Source organism: Pongo pygmaeus, chromosome 1 (genome assembly GCF_028885625.2).
Source record: "Pongo pygmaeus isolate AG05252 chromosome 1, NHGRI_mPonPyg2-v2.0_pri, whole genome shotgun sequence".
NCBI lineage: Eukaryota > Metazoa > Chordata > Mammalia > Primates > Hominidae > Pongo > Pongo pygmaeus.
In genome coordinates, this window is record NC_072373.2 from 215,380,323 (window position 1) to 215,401,568 (window position 21,246).

At 43.9% G+C, this 21,246-nt stretch overlaps 1 protein-coding gene across 1 annotated transcript in view; it reads right to left on the reverse strand.

The window, feature by feature from the left end:
* The window catches only part of DDI2 (DNA damage inducible 1 homolog 2), a 50,766-nt gene that overhangs the window by 16,251 nt on the left and 13,269 nt on the right, over positions 1 to 21,246 (reverse strand). The window contains exons 4-8 of the mRNA XM_054437292.2: positions 19,330 to 19,456; positions 14,375 to 14,502; positions 9,147 to 9,275; positions 2,985 to 3,088; positions 916 to 1,105 (exon numbers count right to left, since the gene is read on the reverse strand). Of these exons, the coding sequence (XP_054293267.1) occupies positions 916 to 1,105; positions 2,985 to 3,088; positions 9,147 to 9,275; positions 14,375 to 14,502; positions 19,330 to 19,456 (678 nt within the window). The remainder of the gene's footprint in view (positions 1 to 915; positions 1,106 to 2,984; positions 3,089 to 9,146; positions 9,276 to 14,374; positions 14,503 to 19,329; positions 19,457 to 21,246) is intronic.

Sequence of the window (21,246 nt, forward strand, 5' to 3'; positions counted from 1 at the left end):
TTTTTTTGAGATGGTCTCGCTCTGTCACCCAGGCTGGAGTGCAGTGGCACGATCTCAGCTCGCTGCAAGCTCTACCCCCTCGGTTTATGTCATTCTCCTGCCTCAGCCTCCTGAGTAGCTGGGAATACAGGCGCCCACCACTACGCCTGGCTAATTTTTTGTATATTTAGTAGAGACGGGGTTTCACCGTGTTAGCCAGGATGGTCTCGATCGCCTGACCTCATGATCCACCTGCCTCAGCCTCCCAAAGTGCTGGGATTACAGGCGTGAGCCACCGTGCCTGGCCAATTTTTATATTTTTAGTAGAGATGGGGTTTCACCATGACCAGGCTGGTCTCAAACTCCTGACCTCAGGTGATCCGCCCACCGGAGCCTCCCAAAGTGCTGGGATTAACAGGCGTGAGCCACCATGCCGGGCCAGAATACAGACTTTTTCATTATTGTATTAACAGATGGGTTTGGATATGGTAGCTCACACCTGTAATCCCAGCACTTTGGAAGGCCAAGGCAGGAGGACTGCTTGAGCCCAGGAGTTGGAGATAGGCCTGGACAACACAGCAAGACCCTATCTCTGCTAAAAATAAAAAAATTAGCCAGGTGTAGTCCCAGCTACTCAGGAGGCTGAGGTGAGAGGATTGCTTGAGCCCAGGAAGTCGAGGATGCAGTGAACTACAATCATGTCACACTGCACACTGCACTCCAACCTGGGTGACAGAGTGAGACAATGTCTCCAAAAAAAAAAAAAAAAAAAAGGAAGATCAAAGGAGGAGGTTAAGAAGACAAATAATGAACACATCTACTACTGGACCATGGGACTGATTAAAAACTGGAAAGGTTCCTACCCCTTCTGAAGCCCACACTTCCCAGGCTTACCCATTAATAACAAGTATTGAAGAGTTCAGCCATTCCAAATACCTGCATCCTCTGCTGATTTTTGAAGGGCTTCTGCTAATTCTTGGTCTGCAATCTCCTCTGGCCGTACATCCTCTCTTCCAGCCCCATATGCCAACCGGGCACACTCTGGTAGCTCTCCCTCAGGAAGAAAGGTGGTCTGGGAGCCTGTGGTGCCGATCACGAGTACATTTTTCTTCAGGTCAATGGAACACTTAGAAGAAAGAAACCAAAGAATAATAGCAGATAAAACACCATGCAGAAAAATTATGATCCTTAATTTAAAACTCCAATCACAAATGGCCAGGCACGGTGGCTCATGCCTGTAATCCCAGCACTTTGGGAGGCTGAGGAGGGCAGATCACCTGAGGTCAGGAGTTCTAGACCAGCCTGGCCAACATGGTGAAATCCTGTCTCCACTAAAAATACAAAAATTAGCCAGGTGTGGTGGCACATGCCTGTAATCCCAGGTACTTGAAGGCTGAGGCAGGAGAATCACTTGAACCTGGGAGGCGGAGGTTGCAGTGAGCCAAGATCGTGCCACGCAAGGCAATCTCCACAGTATTCTTTACTCCATGCTAATGCTAACTTCAGTTTTTGTGTATTTTATAACTACTTAATAGACAGTTGTGCACATATATGATTTACATCTATAAAGTTGGAGAATGCTGGTCTATACCATGACTAAAAAACTAATGAAAGGCAGTGACAAGGTTTTATTGATACATACATTCATTCATTCATTCGTTCTATTTAGAATGCTGTGAGCCGGGTGTGGTGGCTCACGCCTGTAATCCTAGCACTTTGGGAGGCTGAGGTGGGCGGATCACGAGGTCAGGAGATAAGACACCAACCTGGCTAACAAGGTGAAACCCCCTCTCTATTAAAAATACAAAAATTAGCCGGGCGTGGTGGCAGGTGCCTGTAGTCCCAGCTACTCGGGAGGCTGAGGCAGGAGAATGGCGTGAACCCAGGAGGCGAAGCTTGCAGTGAGCCAAGATTGCGCCACTGCACTCCAGCCTGGGCAAACGAGCAAGACTCCGTCTCAAAATAAATAAATAAATAAATAGAATGCTGTGTCTTATTATCAATATGATGCATCTACTTTTACAGAAATATTTTAAAATAGTGACATAAAAATACTGATTAGCTGTATTTTCAATTGTTTTTAACTCAATTTTGTTTTTTGAGATGTGATTTTGCTCTGTTACCTGGGCTGAAGTGTAGTGGCACAATCTTGACTCACTGCAGCCTGGTCGCAAGGGATCCTCTTGCCTCAGCCTCATGAGTAGCTAATGTACCACCACGCCTAGCTAATTTTTGTATTTTTTGTACAGACAGGGTCTCACTAAGTCACCCAGACTGGTCTCAAACTCATTCTGGCCTCAAGCAATCCTCCCTCCTTGGCCTCCCAAAATGCTGGAATTACAGGCATGCACCACTGCACCTGGCAGGTTGACTGGATACAAAACCCTACTGTGAAAAATGTGAAGTACCCAGTGGGGTCTACAGCCATACCACCCTGAACACGCCTAATCTCGTCTAAATACTCAGTGGACTAACTGCTTCTTCAATGACAGCAGTATATCTTAAACTATTGTGCTTTAGAGCAGAAAGATAAATATCAACACAAATTAATATATTAATTATGCACCCTGTACTAAATAAACACTTTCACTCCCAACATATACCTTCCTTAACCTTGAAGGTCTTCTTCCCAAGTACTGTTTGATCAGCATCAGAGAATGCTAAAGACTTACTTGACTCACACTTTTAAATCAGGTCATCAAAAAACTACTAATCAGGATCTAACCAGAATCTGAAAATTATACAAGGGAACCAAACTGTCCTTTACAATCTCAAAACACTTGGCAAGATTTAACAGATTCGCAGAGAGATTTCACAAAAACAGATTCTATCTATATTGACACATCATTTCAACCTTTGTCTAGCAACATAATTTAAGGACATTTCCAGGTTTGAAAAGTCGTTATTTCTTAGTTTTCCAGTATATGTAACCAATAGAAATAATGTGATAATAACCATATTACAAAAAGCAGATGCAAAAAAAAGTAAGTGAAGCTCTTAATTACCTGGTGCCGTTTAAGCATGTCCAGTCCCAGAAGCATGTCCATGGGCTGTTCCTCAAGTATAGAGAAGGAACATGGCAAAAAATCTCCTTCAATCTGAACCTGAGCTAAAAAGCACATGAAGAGAAAAGGTTATTGTTACATACTTCAAAAGAGAGATGGAATTTTGCTCTTGTTGCCCAGGCTGGAGTGCAATGGCACAATCCTGGCTCACGGCAACCTCTGCCTTCCGGGTTTAAGTGATTCTCTTGCCTCAGCCTCCCAAGTAGCTGGGATTACAGGCATGTGCCACCACGCCTGGCTAATTTTGGTATTTTTAGTAGAGACGGGGTTTTGCCATGTTGGTCAGGCTGGTCTCAAACTCTCGGCCTCAGGTTATCTACCCACCTCGGCCTCCCAAAGTGCTGGGATTACAGGCATGAGCCACCGTGTCCAGCTGAAAAGTTCTTTTCATTACTATTTTTTGAGACAGTCTTGCTCTGTTGCCCAGGCTGGAGTGCAGTGGCGTGATCTCGGCTCACCGCAACTTCTGCCTCCTGTGTTCTCTGATTCTCTGCCTAAACCTTCCAAGTAGATGGGATTACAAATGGGCGCCACCACGCCCAGCTAATTTTTACATTTTTAGTAGACACAGGGTTTCACCATGTTAGCCAGGCTGGTCTTGAACTCCTGACCTCACGTGATCCACCCACCTTGGCCTCCCAACGTGCTGGGATTACAGGCGTGAGCCACTGCACCCAGCCAAAAACTTTTTGTAGAGATTGAGTCTCGCTATATTGACCAGGCTGGTCTTGAACTTCTGGCCTCAGGCACTCATCCCTGCCTTGGCCTCCCAAAGTGCTGGGATTACAGGAGTGAGCCACCACACCCAGCAGATGACCTATTTTTAAAGAACTCCTTCCTTACACAAGATATTGTGTATTTTCTTCTAAAATCTTTAATTTTCCTTTCCACATCTAGGTTTTAGGGTTTTTTTTTTTTTGAGACAGGGTCTGCTATGTTGCCCAGGCTGGTCTCAAACTCCTAGGCTCAAGCAATCCTCCCTCCCCTGTATCCAGGTGTTTACTCTGAATTCGCTTGTGTGGTGTGGGTAGGGTCCGATTTCTAATTCATTTCTCCCCATGGATACCTCTTGTCCCAGCAACATTTCCTAACATTTCCCCATTGCTCTGTAAGACTTCTTCTCATTGATCAAGGTTCATAGAATCATGGGTTTGTTTCTACTCATATCTTCTAGACAGTCCTTTGATATCTAGAAGGCAATGTTGTTCTAGAGTATTTTGTCCATTCTCACAATATAGGGCCCACGCCAAATTTAAAATGAGCACATTCAGTCTCACAAAAAACTATCCGGATTTTGATGGCATCTCAATGGTTCTGTGGATGAATGTGGGAGAATTGCCACCCCCAACATACTGAATCTTCTAATCCACGGTAAAGCTTTCCTTTTATTTAGGTTTCCCCTATTGCTATAAGGGTTTTTTCATGCTGATCATAGCCACGGTTGTAAAATCCACAAGGATGGCCACAGAGCTTGGTACTTATTTTGTCTCTTCCTATTATCTTCTCACTTAAAGCCATCAAAAATCTGAGAACTCAGCCCCTGAAGGAACCAGTTTATGGTATTCCTGCAAAACTCTCAGTCCTACTGTGTTTAGGAAAGTGTAAGGTAGTTGAACTATCTTTATCCTACACAAATCAATAAGAGAAACACAAAGACCCTAATAAACAGACATACATATTTCAAAAGAAAGGAAGAGCAAATTTGTAGAAAAACTATCATTTGCAATGAAAAAAAAGTAACTTACAATAAGAAACCACTCTTTTATTTGGAAAAAAAAATTTTTTTTTGGGAAAAGAGTATTGCTCTATTGTCCAGGCTGAAGTACACTGGCATGATCTCGGCTCACTGCAACCTTTGCCTCCCGGGTTCAAGTGATCCTCTCACCTCAGCCTCCTGAGTAGCTGGGACTACAGGCGTACGTCATGACAACCGGCTAATTTTTTGTAGTTTTAGTAGAGATGTGGTTTCGCTATGGCCCCCAGGCTGGTCTCAAACTCCTGAGCTCAAGCAATCTGCCCACCCTGGCCTCTCGAAGTGCTGGGATTTCAGGCATGAGCCACCACACCCACCTTATTTGTAAATTTAAGAGGGAAAACAAATATTGCTTAACAGTATAGGACACTAAGATGAATATTCATTCAGTGGTGGATAAACCAGATTGGTACAGGTTAGCAACATATCAAGAGTCCTAAAGCACCTGTAACTTTGATTCAGTAGTTTCACTTATAGAAATCTTGACTAGGGGGAAAAAAATCAAAATGTGCAGAAAACCATACTGCCATGTTCTAATAGGAAACATCACCAGCCAGGCGCAGCAGCTCACGCCTGTAATCCTAGCACTTTGGAAGGCTGAGGCAGGCGAATCACTTTGAGTTCAGGAGTTCGAGACCAGCCTGGGCAACATGATGAAACCCTGTCTCTACTAAAAATCCAAAAATTACCCCGGTGTGGTAGCAGGTGCCTGTAATCCCAGCTATTCGGGAGGCTGAGGCAGGAGAATCGTTTGAACCTGGGAGGCACAGGTTGCAGTGAGCCAAGATTACGCCACTGCACTCCAGTGTGGGCAACAGAGTGAGACTCTGTTTCAAAAAAAAAAAAAGAAAAAGAAAAAGAAAAAAAGAAACAACCCAAAAGCTGATCCTTAAACCTGCAACAGAATGCTATACATTTAATCATTTATTTAAATAATTCTTTTGAAATTTATGGTGACATTGGGAAAATGTTGTTTCACTTTTTCTTAGAGCAGAATATAAAATTTTAAACATGAAATAATCACCTTTTGTAAGATAAAAAAGTGTACAGAAAAAAGACCAGAAGGAGATATGCCCAAATGATACTGGTGGTTGATTCTCACTACAGGAATTTAAGGGATTTTTTTTCCTTCATCTCACATTTCTATACTTTTGAAGTTCTCTATAGTAAGCATCTATTAAATGGATAATGAAAGAAGAAAACAAAAACAATTCTGATTAGAGATGAAGGACTGAACACATGCATTTATCTACATTTACTCCTAAAACATTACAAAAAAGGTTTTTGGGTTTTGTCTAAGGCACACATTTTTTTTTTCTTTTGAGATGGAGTTTCACTCTTGTTGCCCAGGCTGGAGTGAAATGGCACAACCTTGGCTTACTGCAACCTCTGCCTCCCAGGTTCAAGCGATTCTCCTGCCTCAGCCTCCTGAATAGCTGGGATTACAGGCACCCGCCACCACGTCGGGCTAATTTTTGTATTTTCGGTAGAGACAGGGTTTCACCATGTTGGCCAGGCTGGTCTCAAACTCCTGACCTCAGGTGATCCACCTGCCTCGGCGTCCCAAAGTGCTGGGATTACAGGCGTGAGCCACCGTGCCCAGCCCTAAGGCATATATTTTTAACGCCAAATATAATAGTAGAGACGACAGGAACAAAATTTTAGAGCTAAAAAGCAGATGACAGTGAGGAAAACTGAGCAGCAACCCAACTGACATCACAGAACTCCTATGGGGCATGGGAACTGGTCATAAATACCTCTGCAGATAGGAGGAGAGATGGGCCCAAAGCAGCAAGGCTGGCGGGAAAGCTGCAGAGGCACAGTTAGCCCTTGGGGTGTCCCTCCCGCACTCTGCTAGGCCAGGAGACCCTTCACCCCAGTAGCAGACTAGAGCTTATTTTCTGGAGAGGGTGAAACAGAGGCACTCTTAACAGAGGTGAGCATGGAGGGAGACAGGGACAGAACAAGTATCTAACTGAAAACCAGGGGGAATAAATAAAACCCAACTGAGATGCGAACCTTCTTCTCCCTCCCAACTTTCAGAGCCACCCTACAGTGAAGGCCACAAGGGCCATGGCTGCCTACCCAGGTCATTTACCAAACAAGCCTTTTGGTGGCCCACTCTTTTTTTTTTTTTTTGAGACGAGGTCTCACTGTCATCCAAGCTGGAGTACAGGAGTATGAACACAGCTCACTGCAGCCTCTATCTCCCTGGCTCAAGCAATCCTCCTGCCTTAGCCTCTTGAGTAGCTGGCACTATCGGCACTTGCCACCACACCCGGCTATTTAAAAATATTTTTTGTAGAGACGAGTTCTCCCTATGTTGCCCAGGCTGGTCTCAAACTCCTGGCCTCAAGCCATCGTCCCACATGAGCCTCCTAAAGCACTGGGATTATAGGTGTGAGCCATCGCGGCCAGCCAGTGGCCCACTCTTCAATGTGAGCTGATGTCAAGGATCACAAGACATTTATGAAAACCATCTAAAGTAAAATACAAACAAATACAAAATCCAACACAAAGGCTGGAAGACAAAGTTGAAGAAATCCCACAGAAAAACAAAAGAGAAGAAAACTAGAGGACAAGTCCAGGAGAGATTATCCTACCTGAATAACAGACATTCCAGAGGGGAGAAAATCATCGTCAAAATAATTCAGAGAAAGTCCCCAGAACGGAGGGATGTGAGCGTCTAGACTGCACAGGTTACCAAGTACCTAGTACAGTATATGAGAAGAGATCCACACCCAAGCATGCATTGTGAAAATTCAAAACACTGAGGTCAAAGGGAAGATCTACAAGCTTCAAAGAAGAAAAAGAAGGCTGGGCACGGTGGCTCACACCATAATCCCAGCACTATGGGAGGCCTCGTGGGTGGATCACTTGAGGCCAGGAATTTAAGAGAGATCATCCTGGCCAATATGGCAAAACTCCGTCTCTATTAAGAATACAAAAATTAGCTAGGTGTGGTGGTGCGCGCTTGTGATCCCAGCTACTCAGGGAGGCTGAGTCAGGAGAATCGCTTGAACCGGGGAGGCGGAGGTTGCAGTGAGCTGAGATCGTGCCACTGCACTCCAGCCTGGGCGACAGAACAAAGACTGTTTCAAAAAAACAGAAAAGAGGCCGGGAGCGGTGGCTCACGCCTGTAATCCCAGCATTTTGGGAGGCTGAGGCGGGCGGATCACGAGGTCAGGAGATGGAGACCATTCTGGCTAACACAGTGAAACCCCGTCTCTACTAAAAATACAAAAAATTAGCCGGGCGCAGTGGCGGGTGCCTGTAGTCCCAGCTACTTGGGAGGCTGAGGCAGGAGAATGGTGTGAACCCAGGAGGTGGAGCTTGCAGTGAGCTGAGATAGTGCCACTGCACTCCAGCCTGGGCGACAGAGAGAGACTCCGTCTCAAAAAAAAAAAAAAAAAAAAAATACTGAAAAGAAAAAGAAAGCTTTCACATAAAGGATCAAGAATCGGAACAGAATCTAGCCTCACTACAGCAACACTGACAGTGAAAAGGTTAAGGGGTAATGCCTCAAAATTGTGAAGGAAAATGATTTCCAACCTAGGCAGACCAGTAGAATGTAGGGAAAAAAGACATGTCTGATACTTAGTCTCAATTTACTCCCATGCACCTCTTCTAAGAAAGCTACTGGATGATGCACTCCAATAAACTGAGGAGCAGATACAAAAGAGGAAGACAAGGGATTCATGTAATCCAACACAAGACAGAAGAGAAAGGAATCTGCAGGACTCAGTCAAGTTAAATTCCAAAACAGCAGCTCTGAAGCAGGCCTGAAACTGCCAGTCCAGGCTCAAGAAGTGTCTTTGATAGGATGAAATGTACAGGCTATTGGATGTGCTTGAAAGGAGATTTACATAATTAGGAAATGTCTGGGATGAATACTACGCAAGAAACCAAGTAAGAAAAACAGGACAATTATTAATTCTAAGAGAAAATAATACTAGCCATGAAAGAAAAGCAATCACATTCAATTAGATGGCTCAGCTCTCAAACACAGTCATATGAGTAAACAGCAAAATAAACATGTTATTTAGAAATATGGAGGTAAGTATCAAAATAAATCAGCTAAAATGACGGAAAGGGATTATCTCTTCAGGAAACAGAAACGTAGAGGAGACTACTTGTTTGTAACCAGCAGAAACACATAACTTTGACAGACAGGATTTAAAACTTCTAGAAATTAAGCTTACTAACTCAGACATACCCACACAAAAGGCATTTAAAACAACAACAACAAAATAAGAACAACAAAAGACCCTCTAAAAACTTGAAAATCGACTACCCTACCTACAAATAAGCCTATAGAAAGACAGCAAGCCCCAGTGCCTTTTGCTCACCTAGATGTACCCTTCCAATAATCTTCTGGGTGCCCACTCCTTTGGCAATCCCTGCCCACCGACGGTCCACCAGTCTCATTATATTACACCTTTCTGCACAAGCTTGGCTCATAATAGTCATCTGGGCACCTGGAGGAGTAGAGAAACATCAGACAATAAAAACAAAATCCACTTTGTGAGAAGACTCAAAATACAGCGCCTAAATAATAACAAAGCAAAAACCAAGCACACCCCAAGGCTTTTGTCTCTATAAAATCATTTCTACCTAGCAAGTGTCCTGCCCTGCCTAATTCAACTTTCAGTTCTACTCTGTAATCTGAAACACGATGTAAAATTTGACACTGAGGGAAGAATATTCTGTAGCGATGCAATAATTAAATGACATTTTAAAACTTCACCAGTAGAAAGCAGTTACGTCCTGTGTTTACAGATGGCAATGCTAAATTAGCAGTACTTTGCACTTCTTACCGAGTATCTCTAAGCCGTCACCTCCTAGCTTCAAACGATTCTCCCGCGTCAGCCTCCTGAGTACCTGGGATTAACAGGCTTGCGCCATCATGTCTAGCTTTTTTTTTTTTTTTTTTTTTTTTGTTGAGACAGTCTCGCTCTGTCGCCCAGGCTGGAGCGCAGTGACGCAGTCTCAGCTCACTGCAAGCTCCGCCTCCTGGGTTCACACCATTCTCCTGCCTCAGCCTCCCAAGTAGCTGCGACTACAGTCGCCCGCCACCATGCCCGGCTAATTTTTCGTATTTTTAGTAGAGATGGGGTTTCATCGTGTTAGCCAGGATGGTCTCGATCTCCTGACTTCGTGATCCACCTGTCTCGGCCTCCCAAAGTGCTGGGATTACAGGCGTGAGCCACTGCGCCCGGCACGTCCAGCTAATTTTTGTATTTTTAGTAGAGATGGGGTTTTACCACGCTGGCCAGGGTGGTCTGGAACTCCTCACCTCAAGTGATCCGCCCACCTCAGCTTCCCAAAGTGTTGGCATTACAGGTGTGAGCCACAGTGTCTGGCCCTATCAAGTTGTTTTTATATCAAATTTTGGGCTGGGTGTAGTGACTCACGCCTGTAATCGTACTTTAGGAGGCCAAGACAGGAGGATCACCTGAGCCAAGGAGTGGGAAACCAGCTAGGGCAACATAGTAATATCCTGTCTCACTATGTAAGCAGGTAAGTACGTTATTTACTACTTTATCTGCTCAAAAAGTAAAATTAAAAACAAAAACCCCACACTGGGACGCTATAGTCTACTATTAATAAATCATGCAGTCTTCCAAAATTTAGAAGTGGACTCCCATACTCTGCTCCAACAATTAGACTCTCTTCCCTTTAAATATGAGGGCACTTAGGTTATTTTCTCTCCCAGAAACATGTACACGGCGGGCTGGCCTATGTAGAACACAGTCGCTTCTGTAATCTTTACAATCCTAATTTCTCCCTGACACTCTAGTTCTACATTCTTATGCACTGGACATTTCTGTCAAAGCCAACAGGCATAAAACTCTTTCTCCCCAAATAATTCCCACTTTGGATTTCTCTGTCTTTGCCAATGGGATTATTTTCTCGCAGCCATAAAACCCGGGCATTGTTCACTTTTGACTCTTCTCCTAGTCTTCTTTCTTCTCAAACCTGTAAATAAGGTCTACGCAATTTCTGCTATTTCTGATGCCCTTCCTTCTTTTTTTTTTTTTTGAGACTGAGTTTCACTCTTGTTGCCCAGGATGGAGTTCAATGGCGCAATCTCGGCTCACTGCAAGCTCCATCTCCTGGGTTCAAGCGATTCTCCTGTCTCAGCCTCCCAAGTAGCTGGGATTAGAGGCAAGTACCACCATGCCTGGCTATTTTTTGTATTTTTAGTAGAGATGGGGCTTCACCACGTTGGCCAGGCTGGTCTTGAACTCCTGACCTCAGGTGATCCACCCGCCTTGGCCTCCCAAAGTGCTGGGATTACAGGTTTGAGCTACTGTGCCTGTCCTGATGCTGTTTCTTCTAACCATAGTGATCAGCCTGGCTTACACTGCCATTCCCTTACAAGAGGACAATTGTTCTGGCTTCCAAACCACTCCGTAGATGCGTAATTTAAAGCAAGGATATTGTTGTGACCCTTAGGGGTACAGAATTTTCCAGATTTGTGTCCACCTTTAGTTTTCCTAAAATATCACTTTTTTTTTTTTTTTTTTTTGGAAACACAGTTTTGCTCTGTTGCCCAGGCTGGAGTGCAGTGGTGTGATCTCAGCCCACTGCAATCTCTGCCTCCCGGGTTCAGGCGATTGTCCTGCCTCAGCCTCCTAAGTAGCTGGGATTACAGGCATGCCACCATCATGCCTGGCTGATTTTGTATTTTTAGTAGATATGGGGTTTCACCACGTTGGCCAGGCTGGTCTTGAACTCCTGACCTCAAGTGATCTACCCGCCTCAGCCTCCCAAAGTGCTCGGATTACAGGTTTGAGCCACTGCACTGGGCCAATAGCACCATTTTCAAATCACTTACTTCTTCATCTGCTTAAAAGTCCTCAATGGTTTCCACTCCTTATGAGATTAGTTTCAAACCACCATCACCACAGCTTCAGATCCCACCCCATCCTGGCTCCACCATTTCTTTCCAGCCTTACATTCCAACTACTCTAAACCCTCTGCTTCAGCAGGAGGAATATGTCCCCTTTGCCATTCACTCACTTTGACCCTCCTGTAAAATGCTCCCTCCCCTGCTTTTTTTTCTGAATTCCACCGATGCTTCAAGATCCAGCTCAAGACCCACTTCCTCCCTAACTGACTGCCCTTTTGCAATGACCTCGCCTCTCACTCAATTCCAACACTTCCTGCTCATATTACTCACAGGTACCCTACACTTTATAAGCAATAAAAGTTCTTGGCATTTCAGAAAGGTTAGATTCAAAAAGGCCCAGAAATAATGAAGGAAAAGGGAATTTGGAAAGGCAATTCTCTCTTTTCTTCCTCCTTAACTTTAATTTACAAAAGCAAGTTATTAAAGTAAGCAACCCAGGATGAGAAGGGCCCCTTTCACTGCTCTCCTGCATTTTCCAAAGCCTCAGCTCAAATGCTATCTTTTGGAAAGACTCTCCTGAGCACCTCGGTCAGAGTGAGAATGTGGTCTCTACAGCCATCCAACATTCACCTGATTTTTGCACAGTGGTTGAGATTTCTGGCATCAAGGGGACCTGGGGCTGAATCCAAAGCCCACCACCCACGAACTCTGTATACCTGGAAGCGTGACTTGATCCCTCTAAGTTTCCTTATGTGTAAAAGACAGAGTAGAGAATGTGACCTCTCTATATCTATGTTTCCTTATGGATAAAACAGGAATTATAGTAGAACAAAGTACATAGAAATGTTCTGAGGATGAAATAAAATTGAGTAAGATGATTATATTAAGCACCTAGCATGGTGCTTGGCACACAATAAGGAATCAATACACACTGAGTATTCTATTAGCGTCTCCTATGTGTTTGTCTGTCACTCACACAGGGGACCTCTGAGGCTCCAGTCACTAAGTCTTATCACCAAGCACTCAGCACAAGGCCCTACACATAACAGATATTTTTTAAACTGAATAATCAGCAAATTTACTTCTCCCAGGAATGTCTGTATCTCAAGATACAAACTCCTTTTTTTTTTCCCCGAAGGCAGGGTCTCACTCACCCAAGCTGGGGCACAGTGGCATGATCATAGCTCACTGCAGCCCTGACCTCTGCTGTCACCACAGGCTCAGGTGATCTTCCCACCTCAGTCTCCCCAGTAGCTGGGACTACAGGTATGCACCACCACACCCGGCTAATTTTTGTATTTTTTGTAGAGGCGAGGTTTCCCCATATTGCCTAGGCTGGTCTCAAAACTCCTGGGCTCAAGCAATTCTCCCATCTCACCCTCCCAAAATGCTGGAATTACAAGCATGAGCCACTACACCCAGTCTCAAGGTACAAACTCTTAATGAGAGTTGAGGCCAGGAGTTCCCAATCAGCCTGCACAATACAGGGGAACCCTGTCTCTACAAAAAGTTAAAAAATCAGCCAGGTATGGGTGCACATGCCTGTAGTTCCAGCTACTTGAGAGGCTGAGGCTGGAGGATCACCTGAGCCCAGGAGTTGGAGGCTGAAGTGAGCTGACTGCACCACCGCACTCTAGCCTGGGTGACAGAGACCCTCTCTTTAAAAAATGAGAGAGAGAGAGCTGAAACTCAGCCTGTGCTCAGGAATGTGTAGATGAATAAATGAAAGAAAATACTTTTTTTCCTTTTTATATAGAAATATACAGCGAAGGGGGAAAATATTATTTGAGCAAGGAATTTTTTTACTCTAGGAACTCACCTATCTTACAGCCTTGAGTGAGACACCCAGAATTAAGATGTATGAGACCACTCAGTCATACACCCACAAAATGCTGCATGGTGTAGTCTTATTAAAAAGCAAACAGTTGTTACTGACAGAAAAGGTGCCAACTAGTATGTGAATTAACTGAACCCTCAAGCAGAAGAATCCCTGTCTCCTTACCTGGTTGTTAAGTTCTTTAAGGGTAAGAACCATACCCAGACAGCTTTACACTGCTCCCAAATCTTGGCAAAGTGCTGTTGCACAGGCCAGGCTGAAATGTGTTTGACCTATACCCTACGCAACTCCTTTTATAGCTCCTTCTTCTAAACCTATGTATTCCCAGTTTTTTACAGAAATATCCAAGAAATTCAGGATGCTACATAAGGGGAGCTAGGAAGATAAAGGAGACACCACAAAATACAAAATTGGTTAAGAAATGATTAAAGAAAGAAACCTAACACCAACAGAATGCCTGGCAAGTGAAACAGTTAAGTCCCAGGCTGGTGAGTTAGCAGCCTAAAGACCTACAGCCATCTGGGCCAGGCGCAGTGGATCACTTGAGGTCAGGAGTTCAAGACCAGCCTGACCAACATGGTGAAACCCCATCTCTACTAAAAATGTAAAAATTAGCCGGGCGTGGTGGTAGGCGCCTGTAATCCCAGCTACTCGGGAGGCCGGGGCTGGAGAATGACTTGAACCCAGGAGACAGAGGTTGCAGTGAGCCAAGATCACGCCACTGCACTTTGGCCTGGGTGACAGAGCAAGACTCTGTCTCAAAAAAAAAAAAAAGAAAAAAGAAAAAAGTACAGCCATCTGAACGGATGCTTGAGCCTCCCCTTCTCCCGTGTCAGGTAAAGATGTTGGAGGGGAGACCAAGAAATAAAAGACAGAGACGTCACCTGAGTCAACAAAGGCTTTCACAGGATGTCCATTCACTTTGCAGTTAATATAAAGCATCACTACTTGGCCAAAACTTTCCGGAGCCTCTTCCATAGCTATTGTCATGTTTTCCTCAATGTTCTGTTGCCTGTAACAGAACAAGACCAGGGACACTGAAAGCATTAATTCCATGGAGAGAAATTAGTTTCAAAGTCATAATATTAAAAAACAGATTTGTACATATCTTTTGCCCCAAGCACAGCAGCCGAGTCATAGAAAAATTGGTGCTATATGGGGCAAGAGATCATTTCCTAAGAGGCAGTAAGATAAACAGCTGGCAGAAAATCTAAAGGCATAAAAATTACCCTATGTAAGACACTGAGCTGCCTTTATATGCTCAGAAATAAGAAACTGGAGAGCAAGGGTTACAACCGCATTTTTCTGGCAGAATGTTAGAATTTCGGGAATGTTCCAATTTTAACTGAGGATTTACTGGGTATCTGAATACATTTCCTAAGCCCAGAACATTACAAAAAGTTCACAAACAGAAAACACAAATATTTCAACTTCTTGTGCTGCACCTGCTGCTTCATCTCCAGGGCTGGGTTTTCTAACCTGTACACTAAGGATAATTGTTACCTAGGTTGCCAAGAGGTACAAAGCATCTAGTATACAGTGCTCATATAACAGCTTATGCTACAAAAAAATTGCATCCATCGCTTAAAACTACATGTGTTTCATAGTTCATTTGATCCATGAAATAATTTGTTTAAAAATTCAACATGCTGGCCACGCACGGTGGCTCATGCCTGTAATCCCAACACTTTGGGAGGCCAAAGCAGGTGGATCACCGGGGGTCAGGAGTTCAAGACCAGTCTGGCCAACATGGTGAAACCCCATCTCTACTAATAATAGAAAAACTAGCCGGGCGTGGTGGCATTCACCTGTAATCCCAGCTACTCAGGAGGCTGAGGCAGTAGAATTGCTTGAACCCGCGAGGCGGAGGTTGCAGTGAGCTGAGATCGCACCACTATACTCCAGCCTGGGAGACAGAGTGAGACACCAAAAAAAAAAAAAAAAAAATCAACATGCCAGGTGCAGTGGCTCACACCTGTAGTCCCAGCACTTTCTTTGGAAGGCCAAAATAGGTGGATCCCTTGAGCTCAGGAGTTTGAGATCAGGAGTTTCAGACCAGCCTGGGCAACATGGTGAAACCCTATCTCTCCCCAGCAAAAGGAAGGAAAAGAAAACAAAAAAATCAACACAACTCTAATTCTTACATGAGAAAAGCAACAAAAAGGAGTTCTTGCTTACTCCAACATCTCATGTTTATTCCCAGTTTCTTTCTACTACCTTAAAACAGCATGAATCAATCTCCTTTTAAAAACATTATCAAATACTACCAACATTAATGGAAACTAGGTCAGTGGCTGGGCAACTTACCTGAAGACTGAGACACTAACAGAACAGGTTCTAAGATTCGGGATAACCTACACTGTAAATCCAGGGTTGGTAAATCATAGCCTGCTGTTTAGGCAAAAAAAGTTTTATGGGAACACAGTGATACAGTGCATTTACATATTGTCCTACTGTCTATGGCTGCTTTCACATGGCAGCAGCGGAGTTGAACATGAGCAACACAGATTGTATGGTCTGCAAAGACTAAAATATTTACTATCTGCCCATTTATAGAAAGTCCACTAAGGCCTGGCACAGCGGCTCATGCCTATAATACCAGCACTTTGGGAGGCCAAGGCAGGAGGATCACTTGAGGCCAGGAGTTTGACACCAGCCTGGGCAACACAGTGAGACCCTATCACTATAATTAGCTGGGCATGGTAGCACAAGCCTGTAGTCCCAGCTATTCAGGAGACTGAGGCAAGAGATTGCTTGGTCCTGGGAGGCTGAGGCTGCAGTGAGCTAGGATGGCACCACTGCACTCCAGCCTAGATGACAGAGCAAGACACTTTTTTTTTTTTTTTGCCCTGTTTTATGGTGCTGACCCTGTCTCTTCAACAAACAAACAAACAAAAAATAAACCTCACGCCAAGCGTGGTGGCTCACACCCATAATCCAAGCACTCTGGGAGCTGGACAGATCACTCGAGCCCAGGACTTCAAGACACGACTGGGCAACACGGTGAAACCTCGTCTCTACAAAATACAAGAAAAATTAGCCAGGTATGGTGGTGTGCCTATAGACCCAGCTACTCAGGAGGCTGATGGGGGAGGATCACTTGAGCCTAAGAAGTTGAGGCTATGAGCCATGATCGTGCCACCACACTCCAGCCTAAACGTCGGAGGCCCTGTCTCAAAATAAATAAACAAAAAAAACTCTGCTGACTCCTGCTGTAACTACAGTTTCTGTTCTTTTCATAATAATAATCTAGCTCAAGTGAACCGATGGCTTTATCAGTCATTTTGCAACAGAATTTAAACTCAGAAAGTCAAAGGCACCTTCCTTTAGGCAAATATGAAAACTATCGAACCTCAGTGTTCACATACCCTGTGTAATCACTGGTGTAGCAAGCCAAATGAAACTTTAATAGACATTTTATATAATTACACAGGTTTTATGCTATTGCACATTATTAAACATAGAAATAACCTAAAATTAATTGTATACTTCATCTTGCATGGACTCCAACCCAAAGGAGTTTCAACAAAAAATCCTCTGCAATAACACCAGCTACTTTGGCTTTTCTGGGGTCCATATGTAGAGAGTCTCTTCAGAGGTACAAGGTTTTCACCTTTCAAAGAATGGATGCGGCCAGACACAGTGGCTCACACCTGTAATTCCAGCCCTTTGGGAGGACGAGGAGGGTGGATCACCTGAGGTCAGGAGTTTGAGAACAGCCTGGCCAAGATGGTGAAACTCCATCTTTACTAAAAATACCAAAATAGCCGGGTGTGGTGGTGCATGCCTGTAATCCCAGCTACTCAGAAGGCTGAGGCAGGAGAATTGCTTGAACTTGGGAGGTGGAGGCTGCAATGAGCCGAGATGGGGCCACTGCACTCAGGCCTGGGCGACAGAGCAAGACTCCGTCTTAGGCCTGGGGTGGGGAAGAGAATAGATGTGTCACCCTATTTCCTTCACTCAAGCCCTAGAAAGAAACATGAGCCATATGGACACTCTCTATTTCACTTCTATTCTTATTTATTTTTTTGAGACGGAGTTTCGTAATGACTTATGGCTGTCAATTAATTCTAGTGTACAATTATATTGCTTTTTTTTTTCCTAAGATGGGGGTCTCACTCTCTTGCCCAGGTTGGAATGCAGTGGTACAATCATAGCTTACTGCAGCCTCCAACTACTGGGCTCAAGTGATCTTCCTGCCTCAGCCTCCTGAGTAGCTGGGACTGCAGGTGCATGCCACCACACCTGGCTTATTTATTTTATTTTTTGTAAAGACAGAGTCTCACTTTGCTGCCCAGGCTGATCTCAAACTCCTGGCTTCAAGCAAAGTGTTGGGATTACAGGCAGGAGCCACCAGGACTAGCCTGTATTTCTGATTTCAAATTTAGTAAGAAGAGTAAGAGGCAGGACATAGTGCTCACACTTGTAATCCCAGCACTTTGAGAGGCTGAGGTAGGAGATCAATTGAGGTCAGGAGTTTGAGACTAGCCTGGCCAACATGGCGAAACGCTGTCTCAAAAAAAAGAAAAAATTAAAAAGAAAAAAGAAGAAGAAGGAAGGGCTATGTGCAGTGGCTCATGCCTATAATCCTAGCACTTTGGGAGGCCGAGGCACATGGATTGCATGAGCTCAGGAGTTCAAGACCAGCCTGCGCAACACAGTGAAATCCTGTCTCTACAAAAAATGAAAAAATTAGCTGGGCGTGATGGCAGATGCCTGTATTCCCAGCTATTTGGGAGGCTAAGGTGAGAACACCTCAGTCTCGGGGAGGTCCAGGCTGCAGTCAACTGTGATTGTGCCACTGCACTCCAGCCTGGGTGACAGAGTGAGACCTTGTCTCAAAAAAAAAAAAAAAAAAAAAAAAAGATAAAAAGAATAAGAAGTTTAAAAAAGCATGATTTGATTTCTAAGTTGATAGTGTAATACAATGACCAAGTTAGGCTTCATTTAAATAACTGAAACCGAAATGATGACACGGTCCCTAAAAGGCTAAGTAGTCTAAGCGTAGTAAGTATTGTTGCTGTTATCTTCTTCTTCGTTATACTAAGTTCTTCACAATTAGCAACAAAAACTGACTTGAGGCAGGAAAAGCAGCTGTCCTTTTTTTCAGAGAACGACTGAACAGAATCTTGCTTGTGACTATCAGTGTGACTGAGGCCGGAACAGCGCCACTGTCCTTGCTTGAGCTCCATGCCTGACAATTCTGATTCATCAGATTTGGGAGAAGAGCCCAAGCATCTGCATTTTTAAAAGCTTCTCATGTGATTTTACTATAGCCCCAGGTGAGAACCACTGCATTACAGAAACTGAGAGCTGGAAACATGTCCAGCATTCAGTTTATCCACTGAGGCCAGTACAAGAAATGCAGCAGGAAAACAGACTTAGGACTACCAATGTTCCATTGGCGCAGAGCCCTCTCTAATCCAATCATATTTAAGCCCTGGATTTAATCAGGACTTATACAATATGTCTAAAGAAAGAGAGTCAAATCAGCCCATGTAATATGCAACCAGCCTTGTGGTGTCACCAGATGGTAGTTTCTGCTCAGTCCGGGGGTCATTTATCTAGAGCTGTGTTATGATGCTCTGTCTGCTAGTCAGGGAGTCTTCCTTAAAATTTTACAAAGAAAGTCATTAAACTAAGCACCTATATCTTTGTCATGTCGAATCGAAATGCATAGAAAATGAAAGAGGAGAGACTAACCTAAAAGACTGAGGTTACTATCTCAACTGCACAACAGAAGCTACCTCTAAGCAGATGCCCAACTAATGTCAGATAACCTGCAGTTTGGGAAATCTGAAGTCTCTAAGTCTTGTTCTTTAGATGAACAGGTCATTACCTTATATCTTCTTCTATCTTTGCCTGAGCTTCAAGGTCAAAGGGATCAGCAGAAAACAGACGAATCCTTTCTTGCTCTCTCCGGGCTCGGTCCTGCTGCTGCTCCACCAGGACTCTAGAAAATTTCTCTACAAAAATAAGGGAGAAAAATCTTAAATACCACTATATTTTCAACCTTTATCAGTACTTTTCCACACCAAACAATTTCTCAAACTACAACTGCAAGAGATGCAGAGAGGATGCCTAAAGCTTATTTGAAATGAGCAATTACATTTACTTTCTATTCTCTGAGTCAAGGCTATTTCATCATTTAAATTCAGTGTAAAGAAAGTATTTGTGGCTGGGTGTGGTAGCTCATGCCTATAATCTCGACACTTTGGGAGGCTGAGGTAGGAGGACCGTTTGAGCCTAGGAGCTCGAGACGAGCCTCAGCAACATAGCAAGACCTTGTCTCTACAAAAAATATAAAAATTAGTTGGGCGTGGTGGTGCGTGCCTGTAGTCCCAACTACTGTTGGATGGGGGTTCAAGGGTGGGGAGATGGCCTGAGCCCAGGAGGTCGAGGCTGCAGTGAGCTGTGATCGCACCACACACTCCAGCCTGGGTGACATGGTGAGACCCTGTTTTTTGTTTTTTGTTTTTTTTTTAAAGTATTTGCAAAAATCTTTTATAAGAAATTATCTATCATATTGTTTCTACTCAGAGGTAATGACTTTCCAATTTAAAATGGTGGGGAGTGACCATGTGGCAGATGAATGTCCCCACTCCTCCCTTCCCCATTGTTCTCATTATCCTATTACCTAGAAACAAAATACAGCATTATATAACCTCCTTTTCCTCTTCTAGTTTCATTTCCTTTATAACATGCCCTGCCTTAAGCCAGATAAATTAAGTATAAACTATTTTTAGTCTACCTATATTTTGTGTGTGTTCTGATGAATAGGCAGGAAAATTAGTAGAGAAAACACTGCTTGCTATAAGATGTATGTTACAACAAGAACCTATTTTGCAATTTCTTTCTTTTTTTTTTGAGATGGAGTTTCGCTCTTGTTGCCCAGGCTGGGGTGCAATGGTGCAATCTTGGCTCACTACAACCTCCACCTCCCGGGTTCAAGTGATTCTCCTGCCTCAGCCACCCAAGTAGCTGGGATTACAGGTGCCTGCCACCATGTCCAGCTATTTTTTGTATTTTTAGTAGAGATGGGGTTTCACCACGTTGGCCAGGCTGGTCTTGAACTCCTGACCTCAGGTGATCCACTGCGCCCGGCCTATTTTGCAATTTCTTAAATGGTGGTACATTTAAGTGTGCAAACTTAAATGCCCCATCATCACTGTCTTTGGTGATTAGATATGCTGATATAAGAGATTAAAAGGTATTATGACAATGGTTATCTGAACTACTAATGCACACAATACAGATGGATCTAAAAAGCATTAAGTTGAGTGAAAAGCCTAACATGAGCTGGGAGTGATGGCTCACGCCTGTAATCTCAGTAATTTGGGAGGCCGAGATGGGTGGATCACGGGGTCAGGAGTTTGAGACCAGCCTGGCCAATATGGTGAAACCCGATCTCTACTAATAATACAAAAATTAGCCAGGTGTGGTGGTGCACGCCTGTAGTCCCAGCTACTTGGGACACTGATCATGCCACTACACTCCAGCCTGGCGAAAGAGCAAGACTCCGTCTCAAAAAATAAAAATAAAAAAAAAAATCAGTACCTAGGTTATGTGCTGCCAAAAACAATGAGGAAAACAAAAAGTAAACCGAGGGGGGTGGCCTAGATGGATTTCACTTCTAAAACTCTATTGCTGTTTCCAATTAACTCAGCTTTTGACTTTAGCACTAATTTACCTCTCACAGAGAGAAAACTGGTATGTTCAATAAATCATGTGACACAGTGTTGCTTGAGTCTCTTCA